At 39.2% G+C, this 14,923-nt stretch overlaps 1 protein-coding gene across 1 annotated transcript in view; it reads right to left on the minus strand.

Annotated features, from left to right (window-relative positions):
* The window catches only part of tbc1d22b (TBC1 domain family, member 22B), a 55,402-nt gene that overhangs the window by 1,324 nt on the left and 39,155 nt on the right, over positions 1-14,923 (minus strand). The window contains exons 8-11 of the mRNA XM_053625640.1: positions 13,208-13,314; positions 11,338-11,413; positions 6,263-6,390; positions 1,666-1,761 (exon numbers count right to left, since the gene is read on the minus strand). Of these exons, the coding sequence (XP_053481615.1) occupies positions 1,666-1,761; positions 6,263-6,390; positions 11,338-11,413; positions 13,208-13,314 (407 nt within the window). The remainder of the gene's footprint in view (positions 1-1,665; positions 1,762-6,262; positions 6,391-11,337; positions 11,414-13,207; positions 13,315-14,923) is intronic.

Here is a 14,923-nt window from a genome sequence, read left to right on the forward strand (position 1 = left end):
AATGCAGTTATAGTGATGCTGCTGCACTGCCGGCCCAATTACTCCAATCAGCACGGAGTGTGTGTGACGGGCCTACATGCAACACAAGTGTGTGAGTGTGTGTATGTGTGTGTGTGTGTGTGCGCGCTTGCATATTACACACCACATCCTTGCTCATCCATCCACACACTTCCATATTCATTCATCCATCCATCCATCCACATGCTCACTTATCCATCCATCCATCCATCCACATGCTCACTTATCCATCCATCCACACACTTCTTTATCCGTTCAGCCATCCATCCACCCACACACTTCTTCACTTCCTTATCAATTCATCCATCCACACACTCACTTATCCATTCATCCATCCATCCCCACACTCACTTATCCATTCATCCATAGTCATCCACACACTCACTTATCCATCCATCCACACACTCACTTATCCATCCATCCACACACTCACTTATCCATCCATCCACACACTCACTTATCCATCCATCCATCCATCCACACACTTCCTTATCCATCCATCCATACACAAACTCACTTATCCATTCATCCATCCATCCCCACACTCACCTATCCATTCATCCATCCATCCCCACACTCACCTATCCATTCATCCATAGTCATCCATTCATCCATCCATCCCCACACTCACTTATCCATTCATCCATCCATCCCCACACTCACCTATCCATTCATCCATCCATCCCCACACTCAATTATCCATTCATCCAGTCATCCATCCATCCCCACACTCACTTATCCATTCATCCATCCATCCCCACACTCACTTATCCATTCATCCATCCATCCACACACTCACTTATCCATTCATCCATCCATCCACATACTTATCCATTCATCCATCCATCCCCACACTCACTTATCCATTCATCCATCCATCCACATACTTATCCATTCATCCATCCATCCCCACACTCACTTATCCATTCATCCATAGTCATCCACACACTCACTTATCCATTCATCCCCACACTCACTTATCCATTCATCCATCCATCCCCACACTCACTTATCCATTCATCCACCCATCCCCACACTCACTTATCCATTCATCCATCCATCCCCACACTCACTTATCCATTCATCCATCCATCCCCACACTCACTTATCCATTCATCCATCCATCCCCACACTCACTTATCCATTCATCCATCCATCCCCACACTCACTTATCCATTCATCCACCCATCCCCACACTCACTTATCCATTCATCCATCCATCCCCACACTCACTTATCCATTCATCCATCCATCCCCACACTCTCTTATCCATTCATCCATAGTCATCCATTCATCCATCCATCCACACACTTATCCAGCCAACCATTCCCATCTTTTTACTGACACACCCCCACCTGTCATACATCCACACACCTAAACAGTCATTAATCCATCTTCCACAGTACCTACTACTACACACACACAATCCCCATACACATGCATCCAAGTACACACTTATCTACAGTCACCCACATACCCACACACTCCTATCTATAGAAACACACACATATCCCCGCCTATAGAATCTACGCACACATCACCCATCTATTCACACGCCTCCACCTTCACACCAGTACACACACACACACACACACACACACACACACACACACACACACACACACACACACGCACACATTCAAGTACCTGGAAGTCCAGCATGGAGAGGATCTCTTTTCTCCACTTGATGAGGAACGCTGCACAGACGTACAGGTGGAAATGTGAGAAGCCCTCTGACTCGGCCTGCAGTAATAACACACACACACACACACACACACGGTACATCATTACAGATGCATCTGCAGCTCATTAAAAGAGTTTATTTAAATAAGACAAGTGTAAGAAAGAAATAGCGAGTTACGCCATCATTAGTAACAAAGCGAGCATTACAGTAGCTCTCTGTGTCTCAAGAGATGACACCCCCACACTTCACTTGTGTGATGAGTTCAATGCAATACTTACTTTGAGCTACTTGAGGAGAGGCGTGTGCTTATAAATAGGTTTGTTCTTGTTTTCTGTTTGTTTTGTTTTTTTAAATTGCTTTCTGTTTGCTTCTCTCAGTGTATCGAGTGAAAAATGGGGAACGGAAAAAGGAGTGTCTGTGTGAAAGAGAGAGGGGGGCTGAAAACAAAGGAAATAAAGATAGATAGAGAAATAAACATTAAATGAGGAAAAGACCAATACACCAGCAGCAAGTCAGAAAAAGAGCGAGAACCACAAAGAACTAAGACAGATAAATCAGCAGAAAGAGTGCAGAGCAGAAAAAAAAAACGTGCTTTTTTTCAAGCATAAGTGGGCTGGAGGTGCCATGTAATTTCAGCCACACTACCATGTGCCTGGCTTTCTTTTCCCTTTCTCTCACATGTCTTTTCCAGGCACTAATTGATCGTCCCGAGGCAGTCCTGTGTGTTCCAGCTCCAACATACAATTACAAGCGTACGAGAATAAAAGGGAGAATAAAAGCAAGCGGAGGGGAGCGGCTTGACTCCAGGATGTGCTCTCGGCCTCCTGAGAGAACAAGAGGGTAAAAAAACAGCCCTCTTTTAACCTCTTTCCTCTGACTAATGCCTTTTCTTTCATCTGCATGTTCACAGTGCTAAACAAACAAGACTATTTCATAACCGTGGGGCAATATTGCAACAGTGGTTTAAGCCCTGAAAACTGAGTAAAGGAACAAAACATTCGGGGATGTGCTTTTATACAAAAAAATAAATAAATAACCAACTGTTAGTTGGTGTGATGCGGCGCAAAGCCAATGTACTGTTTCCACCCTAAAGTTGATTCTTTTCCATGCAGTGTATTTTTTTTCCTCTCACATCATGGTCTGTTTGAATACTCGATTCTAATTGGCTGGAAGGTGTGCGTTCAAACCGTATAAAGGAAGTTCCAGTCAGTTTACATCACCGTTTTAAATCAACGCGCTTCCAATAAACAGCTGTAGTGGTTAAACACAGCTTCAGTATTAGTAGAGACGCGGCACAGACGCAGGTAACTCACACACACTTTAACTTGTCAGTGCTTGCAGGTGACTATGGTATAAGTGGGATAATGCATGGCTAGGTGTGCATGACACGATTTTAATGCACGTCGGCTGCTTCTTTTCTTCCACGTCGTGCATTAAAATCGTGCACACATAGCTGTGGATTATCCCTTACATACACCCCAGCATTTGATCAGCACTTCCATTTCTTTATTAAAGAAGAATGACGTGTGATACTTTTTATCTGCTTATGGTTACGTTTCATGTTGTGGAAGGTCCGCAAGACAAGCCTCTCTTTTCTCTGCACTTGGTGTTAAAACAAATTTTAAAAAGTCTTGACATGCCACCTTACTCCTGACTCGTGCAAAGCATGGACAATGGAGACTCAGTCCATAAATGTTAAAGAAACGTGTCCTTACAGACAACTTCACCATAATACATTGTACTGTGTTAAATAACATGCCTCTTGTCTATAAGATGCAGCTGTGGACCAGATCATTCTAAGAGTGTTGAAGCTGAAAATCCTGATAAACACATAATTTCTGGGGGGAAAAAAAACAAAAACAAAAAAACTTTCTACTGAATTAACTAAAAAGGCACTTCTTTAAAATGTCATGTTTTCTTGGTTGATGACTCTCAATGGAAAAAAAAAATCTTTGAAAAAAATTTCAAAAGGGGAAAACTGCAAGGAAAAAAGATAGAATTTGGAAATTACAAAGTAGAAATCAGTCTCAAAGGGACAAAAAAAAAAAAAAACGGAGAAAAGAGACAAATCAAAAGAGTTCTGAGACACGGGGATGAAAAGCAGTGAGGAAATCCATCAGGGGATTCAATCTCTTCATCAAGAATACAAATGAATACTGGCAATGAACACCGCACCCAAGGTCAGGCCTTTTTTTTTTAACCAATTATAATTGTCTCTCTGAACTACATAAACCACATTTATCAATGCTCTCAGTGATAACGTACACTCTGGGCTATTTTTCATTCTGGCAGTGAACATCAGTTTGTGTTATTTATTCTACAGGAACATTTCCATATGCATTAGTGGTGGCAATCGGTAAGGAATCAAACACTGCTGTAATGGGAAACTAAACAACGATGGCATGGTGTGATGCAGAATTACTGCGAAGTTACATAACATTTATATAAAAACGTGTCCTGAAGTGTTCGTTTCTTCATACCATGGTGTGTCTGAATATTCGATTCTGATTGGCTGGAAGGTGTGCGTTCAAACCGTATAGTGTGGAGGTAGTTCCAGTCAGTTTAATCACCGTTCTAAATGAATGCGCTGCCTATAAACAACTGTGACCATAGTAACATACAGTTGAATTCAGTAGTTAAATTAGTAGAGATGCGGCACAGACACAGGTAAAATCACACACACACGCACCTCTCTCTCTCTCTCTCGGTCTCTCTCTCTCTCTAATAACTATTTATTAAAATCGTGTAACACACACCTAGCCATGGATTATCCCTTACTTATAAATTAAAGAATGACACATTGTACTTTTTATACTTAGCTTGCACTTAGTTACCTTTATGTTATCACTTACGTTACAGCAGCTATAAACAGTGGTTACTTCTTGGAGACTCCTTGGCAAATTACAGAGAAACCTTCTCTGAACACTTACTCATAGTGGAAAACTTACTGACTCCTCCGAAGCCCTGGCACTGAAGACTCCTTCCGTAAATGTTAAATAAAGCGTCTCCTTACAGAAAACGCTCACCATAGCAACGATTATACATGTTTCTCTGGTGAATAACAAAACGTTTATTAATCCCTGTATTATATGGAGTGGAACTACTGTCAGAGCTGCTGTTAGAGAAAATGAATCAACAACAGAATTCTGACCAATCAGGTTTGAGAATTCCACAGTGCTGTGATATAAGGCAAAGATATGAAATGACAATACTTGAAGACATTTTCACTATACATAATGTGCGATCTGTATCACAATATTTCAGTCAGTAACTTGTAATAAACTGCTACTACTATTGAAGAAAATGGCAAAAATGAATAACTCAGTAATATGTTTATGTAATATTTAGCACCATTACGCTTTAAGAAAATGAAATGACCGATACAAATGGAGATTTTAAACACCAGTTAGCTCGAAAAAAAGCATATTTGTGATGTAAAATCTCAATATCTATAGCGTACTGTCATTCTGTCCATCCTAAGTGAGCATACAGTATTTGTTTGTGTTCGTTTTATTGAAACTCCAATGTCCTCTGGTTATATTGTTTGCTTTTTTTGTTTATTTACTCTTATTTTTGTTTTTCCTTTACAAAATATTTTTTGCATGTTTTTATTTACACTCCTACTTGGTTTTATGATTTTTCCAGTCCTTATTTACTTTATTTCTTGTTTTACTTGTCCTAATTCTATTTTAAACGATGAAGACTATTGTTACTATTTTTTCCATCACTTGGTTTTTGCTCTTGTTTAAGCTGACCTTGAAATCCTGCTAACAGACACATTTTTTCTGCACGTGTGAACAAAAATAATTGGCGAGGCGCATTTCCGAATCTGAATGTAAAACGGATCTGTTCAGAGCACTGACATCATAACCAAAGGCAGCCAAGGTTCAGCCTACACACTTTTACTTCAGAGTCTGCTTGTTCAGAGCACTTGAAAGACTGGAGGCGGAGAAAACTGGCACTACAACCTGGTAGCAATTTGTTCACATTTGTACCAAACGATGACCTTCACCACAATGTTGTAAATTTCTGCACCATAAAAGCAATCCTGATGAATTTTTCAACGGTCATTGTCGATCTCTTTTGCTATTTTTAAAAGGCGCATAGTGATCCATATTCAGTCATCCAGCCTCTATTTTCCCCCCAACATGGTGATGATTTTCGTGGTCAAAACATCTGATTTCAGTCTTATTTCAAAACTGATTTTCAATGCTGTGATCACTCTGTTTTTTGGTACTTTTTGAGTCCTGTGTGTGTATGTAATTGTGAAACAGGGGAACCAGCAGATTTATTCTAAATATTCGTTTGAGGTACCAATAATTTTGCCACTTTTTAAATTAAGAAAAAATGACAATATTGAAAAAGTGTGAAAATCATGAGTGAAAAACATGAATCATTATGTGTAACAAAGTTCTTTCCTCATGAAGGGTGCCAATAATTCTGCAATGGACTGTAAGTGGTTATATGAAGATTTGCATTGCTGCTGACACGCAACCTTTGGATTTTTTCCAGTATTTGCTCCCTTGTCCTTTCACTATGGGGGTGTGTGTGTGTGTATACCTGGTACGTGTCCCACAGGCGGATTGTGCAGCGCAGCGGCAGCTCCCTCATCAGCAGGTTGTTCATCCAGCGGAAGGCGAACTGCAGGTACTCCACCTCACACTTCTGGAAGTGCAGGTGCACGTCCTCTGCATCAGGACAAACAAAAACATGACACGTTGTGACACGGTTCACAATTTTCACTTTAGAAATGTGTAAAAAGAAACACCACCCATCTGGCGCGGATCTCTAGTCGTCTCATAGCTCGACGTTTACATATAAGTAAAAGAAGCAGCCTGCTGGTTTCTCAATCATAAACGCCGTCAAATTGGGCCCACACTTGTCCCGCCGAATTTAGATTACAGCCTCCCACCGCGTTCCACATAATTACATTCGACTGGAAATGAAGAGAGAGGTGCAAGCCGAGAGGTGCGGCGCACTGAGAATAGGGACGTTTTAATATATAAAGCATCCATTCAGCAGGGAAAAGGAAGAATAAGGACGGCGTTAAGAAGGAGGCTCTATCGACTGCACCCGTGATGGATTTCAACAGAATCCTGCCGCATCTTGCAGAGGGGAGAATGAGCGAACGCGGATCTATCAGAATGATAATGGACACTTTAAAGGACTCAAAGCAATAGAGAAAAAAAATCTGAATTTCAAAATACTCTCGCTGTTGACTGTTCTTGATACATTACATAAATTTCACCTCGCATGAGATCCCAAACGATCAGCTGTGTAGTGCATGAGGAAAGAAATTACACTTTTAATCCCAACTATATATTCTCTTTACATTTCAATTTCTAGCACAGCCTCCCTTTATTCCCCTTTATATTCGGGCAAATCAATTCCTCCTTCTTTCGTTTCCATTTTTCTTGTTTCTTGAACAATGTGCTAATTGTGGGACGTATGAAGGAACTGATTACTCTTGGGACGCCTTTGAGTCTCCCAAAGAGAAGGTCATCAGAAGGTTGCCACTCTCAATCTTGTGCTAGTCTTACAAATTTCCCTAGTGCTGGCCCCATTCTCCTTTTGTTAGTTTCAGTTTTATGCTAGTCTCACAGCTTTCCACAAGGCATCAGCTTATTGGTATTCGCAGGATTAATTACAAATGCAAACAATAATAACTGCAGATGGCAGGATTGGTGAAACGTTTTGCAAGTGATTGTGGGATTGGTCAAGTGTGTCTACAGGAGCAACTGGGATTGGACAGAAATCCTTTGGGAGCAGATAGTAATAGGATTTTAAAAAAAACCTGCGCAGGGGCGTCCCATGTCCCAGTCTTAGGACTTTCCCTTTGCTAGACTTAAGGCCTTAGCATACTTAATGTGGAGATGATATCTATAAGGGTTGCACAAAGAGAAAACAACTTGGCCAGTTTACAAGCTCACCACCATGTGCGAGTGCTCCAGTACTGCAGGTATTAAAATTTCATGACAATTTCCATGATTAGGCTTAGCGGTTAGAAAGTTTGCCTCGCACCTCCGGGGTTGAGGATTCAAATCCTGTGTGTGAGTTTGAACATTCTCCTTGTGCTTTGGGGATTTCCTCCGGGCACTCAGGTTTCCTCCCCAAGTCCAAAGACATGCGTCATAGGCTGACTGGAATTTCTAAATTGTCCGTAGTGTGTGATGGGTGTGCGATTGTACCCTGCAATGTGTTGGCACCCTGTCTTACACGTCTTGCTCTTGGAGTGATCTTTATTGGTCGAGCACTACTGGGGAGGGACACAATGGTCATGAATTTCCTCCATTTTTAAATCTTTTCTGTCAGACTGTGGATTGGTGGAGTCCAAACTCTTTCGAGATATTTTTTTTTAAAACCTTTTCTGAGGTCCTCAGAAATCTCGTGTATCATTACGTGAAAGTGATACACTTCCATGTCTTGTGTTAGTCTCAACATCATACTAGTCTCTTTGCTATTCTCAGTATTTTTCTACTCTATGATCAATTCCAGTACTGTTAGGCCGTAGAGCAAGACTACCCCTTGATTGATCCATGGGCCCCATCATTGGCTGACCTAGCACTCAGCACTTTGATCTGAACTTTCTTCTAACCCATACACACAATACTTGTTATCATAAACTAAACATGACCCTATAGGTTGTGTGCAGAAACTGACATTTTCAACTGGTGAGTTTCTGGAAACAAACACGGACGAGAAGAGTCGTCAGCTTTGCTACACAGCGGTAGTTCAGTGTTTACGTTTCTGTGCTAGTCACCAAAAGGTTGTGAGTTCTCAGAATGCCATGACTGGGCCAGTAAATAAACCACTTGTATTGCCTCATTCGTAGGATCTCGTTGGAGAAACCCTTCTACAAATTGCATAAAATGTGAATGCATTAGAGAGAGCGAGCGAGAGAGAGAGAAAAAAAAAAAACACTCTACTATGCAGCGCCTTGGCCTTGCAGGACAAAAGCCTTGCATCAAAGGATCTTTCTGCTGAAAGGACAAGAGCCAAAAATGCTGACTGAAGCCAAATGAACAAACCATAATAATAATTTTAGTCATGGTCTGTTAACTTTCACTTCCGTTGTCAAAGTTTCAGACTTGATAATGAGCCCTTTATATTCATAAGGATATGACAGAGGAGCTGACCTCAGGTTAGCACTTACACTAGAATAACTGCATGCAATACCAATGAAGAGATATGTGAAGTAAAAGGGGGGGGGGGGTGGGAGAGAGAGAGATAATAGTAGGTAATTGTTCTAAAAGGATCACTTAATTGCCGCAGAACCGATGTTCCGAACTGATTTTAATGCCTTTTTTTTTTAAGGTTCATTCTGCGCACTTTTTTCTTCTCTACTAGTAAAATAAAAAATAAGAAAACCATCATAAAATACAATAATAATGTGCGCAAGCCGGTTTTTTGTTTGCCACATTAAAGCAATTTAAAGTAAAAAGCTTTTCAAATGTCACTGCACTTTCTTGGAGCCTGTCTGATTCAGATGTTCTTTAAAAAGGTTGACTTTGAAATTATAAGAGAAGTAACTTGCTCTAATGTTTGTTTATAACAGCCGTTCTTTGTCTTATGTTATGCGCTAGAGCGATATACCACTATCAAAAAGTGAATATATAAAGTAATGCTAAATACCTTGGTTGTACCTTAAAAAGAATAATTTTAATACTGAAATACTTGAAATTCTAATACTGAACAAAACAAAGCGCATGGCAGAATACATTTTAATTTCTTGTTAGCTCTGTTAGCATCGCCTGAGTGAATTTCCTTTCCTTCTGCTCGTTTCAGCGCTTTTGCTATGTTTGCTAGTTTAAACTATGCTAGTATTAATAATGCCCCTTTTAACAGTCTCACTCTCATGTTATCGCTTCTCCAATGCTAGTCTCGGCACACCAACTTTTGCTAGCCTTTGCCTTAATTCCAGTCATATTAACCTTCTCTTTTATCAAGGGAGTGTCTCAATCAGCTCCCTAGTTCAGTTGACAGGGCACTGATCAGGGAGTCGGCCATTTTAAGGGCTGTCTCAATCGCAAAAGCATTCCAGTGTACTGGAACTTTCGCTTGATAAAAAATTTCCCTTACTGAAAATGACATCATATTTTCTGAAGCCTTTCAACTAGAAAAAAAAAAAATGGCGGACAAACTCTCAGCCAACTGCGTCTACAAATCTAAGCAGCTTGTTGTTATTATTGTTGTAGCTTGCAAATGATTACTCATGTTAGTGATTTTTAAGTTTATTAAAAAGTCTAACAACTTAATGTTTAACGCTTTTGCAAAATCCACTAGCTACAAAATATGGAACTACTCCTAGACTAGCTTATGACTATATCAATCGTATGCTTGCCATGACTTTTCCCATGATAGTTATGACATTTCCCATGCTAATCTCATTCCTATGCTAGTCATGACTTTTCCCATGCTAATCTCAGTCTTATGCTAGTTATGACATTTCCCATGCTAATCTCAGTCTTATGCTAGTTATGACATTTCCCATGCTAATCTCATTCCTATGCTAATCTCATTCCTATGCTAATCTCATTCCTATGCTAGTCATGACTTTTCCCATGCTAATCTCAGTCTTATGCTAGCCTGATAAATCCACCCTTTGATAGTTTCCCCTTACTAGCAGCTATTATGCTAGTCTTATGGCTTTTCTTTTTGTCATTTGCAAGGACTTATGAAGGTTAATTTACACCTGACATGTTTCTAAATCATCTCTCTCTCTCACTGTACGTGTGTGAGAGAGAGAGACAGAGAGAGAGAGAGAGAGAGAGAGAGAGAGAGAGAGAGAGAGAGAGAGAGAGAGAGATGGGTGTCACATATGCCACTTATGCTTCAATTTTAAAAAGCCTTTAGACGCAATTATTCCGTGTCACGCTTTGCTTGGTTTACGCACCATTTAATTTTTTTTTTTGACACAGGAATAAGCGAAGAGTACACTTCATAGAAATCCACTGAAATAACACATTTATATTTTATATTCTGAGACCTATATTTAATATCACAATCTACAAACATGTCACGACTGTGCAACCTGGGGCTTCATAGCTGGTTGGCTATGTTAAGTATACAGGATAATCAGGGTAAAAAACAAACTGACAGATACAATGTTTTCTCACTATCCTGCTGTCTCATGTCACATCTGAGATGTGATATAATTACATAATTGTGCAATACATAAATAAAAAATAAGCCCATTTGGGCATTAGTAAATTGTGCAGTCTCACGTTTATGATAGTTTTATGATTTTCTGCTTCACTAGTCTCAAAACACTTTCTTCACCGGTCTCACTTTATGTTAGCCTCGTCTCTCCTCTCTGTTAGCCTCACTTTTATGCTAGTTTTATTACTTTCTGCATTGCTAGTCTCAAAACGTTCATCTCTGCTAATTCACATTTTATTCTAGCCTCATCTCGCTTTCCTTTGCTAATCTCCGTCCTATGCTAATTTTAATTTCCGTTTGTTAGTGGCAAATTTGGAGACAGGAGTATTACCCCTTCTAAATTTAAAAAAAACATCACAGTGAACTACAGATTAGTGAGTATTTAGCTAAAAGAGCAGCCATTTCATTATTAGCCACTTTAGTAGCATTTAGTTGAAACACCGCTAGTAAAAGTGCTATAAAGATGGCGGCCTCACCGTCAATCCTGCTGATGAGCTCCTCCAGAGCCTTCACTTTTTTCTGAATACCAGGCTGAGCAAATGTGTAATTATCCTGTAAGATCAAAAGACATACATTAATAATACTCAGACTCACTGCATGTACAAATAGCTTTCTGCTAGTGCAACTTTTAATGGCGCTGTGTAGGACTGACCTTAATTAATTTTAAATATTCTGGGGATTAATTCTTCTTTACACAATTTCTCTTCATTGTTTTCTCACTCAAGATGTTTATATTTCTCTTAAGTCTGAAATAGAGATCCAGGGAATATTGGAACTGCTGATTTATAGTGGTATAAATGCAAACTCAATGTGTACTTGATTAGCCTTTGAAAATTATTAAAATAATTTAAATTATTTTTAAAAAATTATTTGTAGTCATTTTTATTGCTTATTATTATTACTGTCATTCACTGTTCTTTATTCTCAATGACACAACATTTCTAGTTTCAATATCATTTTCACTTGCTGACTTTAATACTCACATTCATTTGCCCACTCTCACCCTCACTACTCATACCCAATACCCATACACTACTTCACTGACCCATCCACCCACTCCCTCACTGACCCACCCAATTACTCACCCATTCATTCACTCACCCAACCACTTCCTCACTGACCAATTCAACTACCCACTCACCCACCCACTCCCTCATTGACCCATCCACCCACCCATACCCTCACTGACCAATTCAACTACCCACTCACCCACCCACTCCCTCACTGACCCACACAATTACTCACCCATTCATTCACTCACCCAACCTCTCCCTCACTGACCAATTCAACTACCCACTCACCCACCCACTCCCTCACTGACCCACCCAATTACTCACTCACCCAACCACTCCCTCACTGACCAATTCAACTACCCATTCACCCTCCCTCCCTCCCCTACCTACTCCCTCCCATTGTGTTTTGTTCCCTATGTCACCTCTAAATGGAAATCTTACTTTTGAACATTCGTCTGCATTCTTCCTGAAAACTTACATGACCAGATATGCAATCTCTCCGTTTTAGCCAGGAGACATTTTGCAGCCCAACACTAGATAAACAGTCAGATCTGCAACACTGGCATTGCCCCCTCTTTGTACAAACACTAATTGTTCTGTTCTGAATGAGTTGAGACATTAACGACACAGGAAGGAGATTAAGAGCGATTGTGGAAGATGGAGGGACAGAGAGGATGAGGAAGTTATATAAGATGAGTGTAAACTGTGGTTCAAATTAAGTAAATCTAGCAGGGTCAGGTAACTGAGGACCAGTGTATGCTAGTTTCCGCTAGTGTTTTTCATCGTGGGCAAAAATATTGTTAAGAAATATTTTCCATTAACAATGTTAACAAAATGGACCACTAAACAGTTCCAAAATATTGTGTAGCCATTCTACCAAGATATTTCAGCCATGCCTGACCAGATGCATCAAAAAAAAAAAAAAATCTTAGTATGCAGAGCGGGAACAACAGAAACTGACCACAAACCACTAGAGTATGTTGGTGGATGAGACGGCTATATTTTTCCAGAGGTAACATTGATTAAAACGTGAGATAAAAGTCCAGTGTAACTGCTACTTATATTAAGTAGCTCCTCCATTATTTTACTGACCAAAGGGACGACAGCCCCGCCCACTTATTTTCTATTGGCTCACAATACTAAGACTTGTGAAGTCACAGATAAAGTCAGTCCAAAGCAAAACTTTCCCCTTTGGTGAGTATTCTTTTCTGCCGGGTGGATTTTATTCATATTTGGTCTGATCATAACATGTTAGCGCCCCTGTATTCACCTTCTAATGCCAAAAAAAAAAAAAAAGGACTTCACAGCAACAAAATGGAAACACAGAACACACCTGTATTCCATCCAGCAGCTTGCTCATACACCAGAAGCTGTCAGCTTCAATGTTGCGTTGTGTTTCCAAAGGCAAAGCAGCCATTTCAAAGTTCTCCATGTCCTCCTCTGTAAAACACACACGCACACAGTTGTTGAACAAATGACAGATACAGACCTATGCCATGTGTTTTAGCTGGTTAGCGTTTCCTCAGGATACATGCTTATGCTTGTGTGTTTAGGTGACACAGGGCTGTCAAAATGCTAAACACTGCTGGGGTCACTCTGTTCCACCTTCGTTCCTCTCTCTCTTTCTCTGCTGTCTTCTAACAGCAGTTACCATTTCTTACTCTTTAAACAGCGAGTGTTAAATGGTCCTGTTACACACATTAGGCCCCCTGAGATTTCCCCCATGCCCCCAGGACACTCCGTTCACCACAGGAAATAACACAATACACACACACACTATCGCTCTAAACATTTAGCTCACTTTCTCTCAATCCCATTTCCTCATTTTCTAACTTCAAGCAGAGATACACAGCAAAAAAACGATATCTTAGCAAGGTTTTACTGTACATGAATGTATACAATATTTCTTACAATGCAATTTTTATTAAATAAGAAGATAATTAAGTCTAATTTTAGACAGATTTACTAAGATACAAAACACAACAATGTGCCATTACAAGAAAATGCTACGGTTACTGTTATACCTCTTATAACACAACAATTTCCCCAATTATGAATCATTTTTTATTAATTAAAGAACACATACTTTTTATCCATTTATAGCTAATTGTTGTGATTTGCAGTTATACCAGTAATAAACAATTGTTCCCTCTTCAGCCTCTCTTTTTTTTCCCCTCTTGAAGGCAATATGATAAAAAAAAAAAAAACAAAACAAACAAATAAACAAAATAAACACAACTTACTAATTGTTACAAAACCCTGACACTGGAGACTCCTTCCACAAATGTTAAATAAACATATCCCTAGGGAAAAACTTCAGCATATCAATGATGATTCATTTTCCTGGTTAAATAACATGTTTCAAATTTGTTTATTGTTAGTCTTAGATTACGTGGCATGTCCATCATACGAGTCTCTGTGAACGACCTGTTACTATAGTAACAATCACATGTTAATACATACAGCCAGAAGTTTGGTCAGAGCTGCTGTTATAGAAAATTATTTACCAGCTTCTGACCAATCAGATTCAAGAATTTAACAGAATTAACATTTTTATTGTTTTATTTTGCATATCTTATACATTTTGCATTTAGCTTAAATAGAAATAAAGGCTGGAAATGAACAAATGAATACAGAGAAAACAGAGACTAAATTACTAAATAGGTCTAAAAATAATTTAATACGGTTTATTATATTTGTTTTATATATATATATATATATATATATATATATATATATATAATAATACAGACACACATACACACACACACACACACACACACACACACACACACATATATATATATATATATATATATATATATATATATATATATATATATATATATATATATACACATATATGTATTATATACACACACACGAGGTACAAGTTGCATAATTGTAGCAGGCATTTTTTTTTTTTTACATAATGTATGCACTGCCTCTGAAATGGCACTTTACAGACCTGTCTAGTTTAGTTTTTCTCCTGTTTCGTTAGTGCTGCATTATCTCCCGAGTATAGACCTGTCAGAGTAAGTTCTTTTTA

The sequence above is a fragment of the Ictalurus furcatus genome, chromosome 5, assembly GCF_023375685.1.
Source record: "Ictalurus furcatus strain D&B chromosome 5, Billie_1.0, whole genome shotgun sequence".
In the NCBI taxonomy this organism is placed as follows: Eukaryota; Metazoa; Chordata; class Actinopteri; order Siluriformes; family Ictaluridae; genus Ictalurus; species Ictalurus furcatus.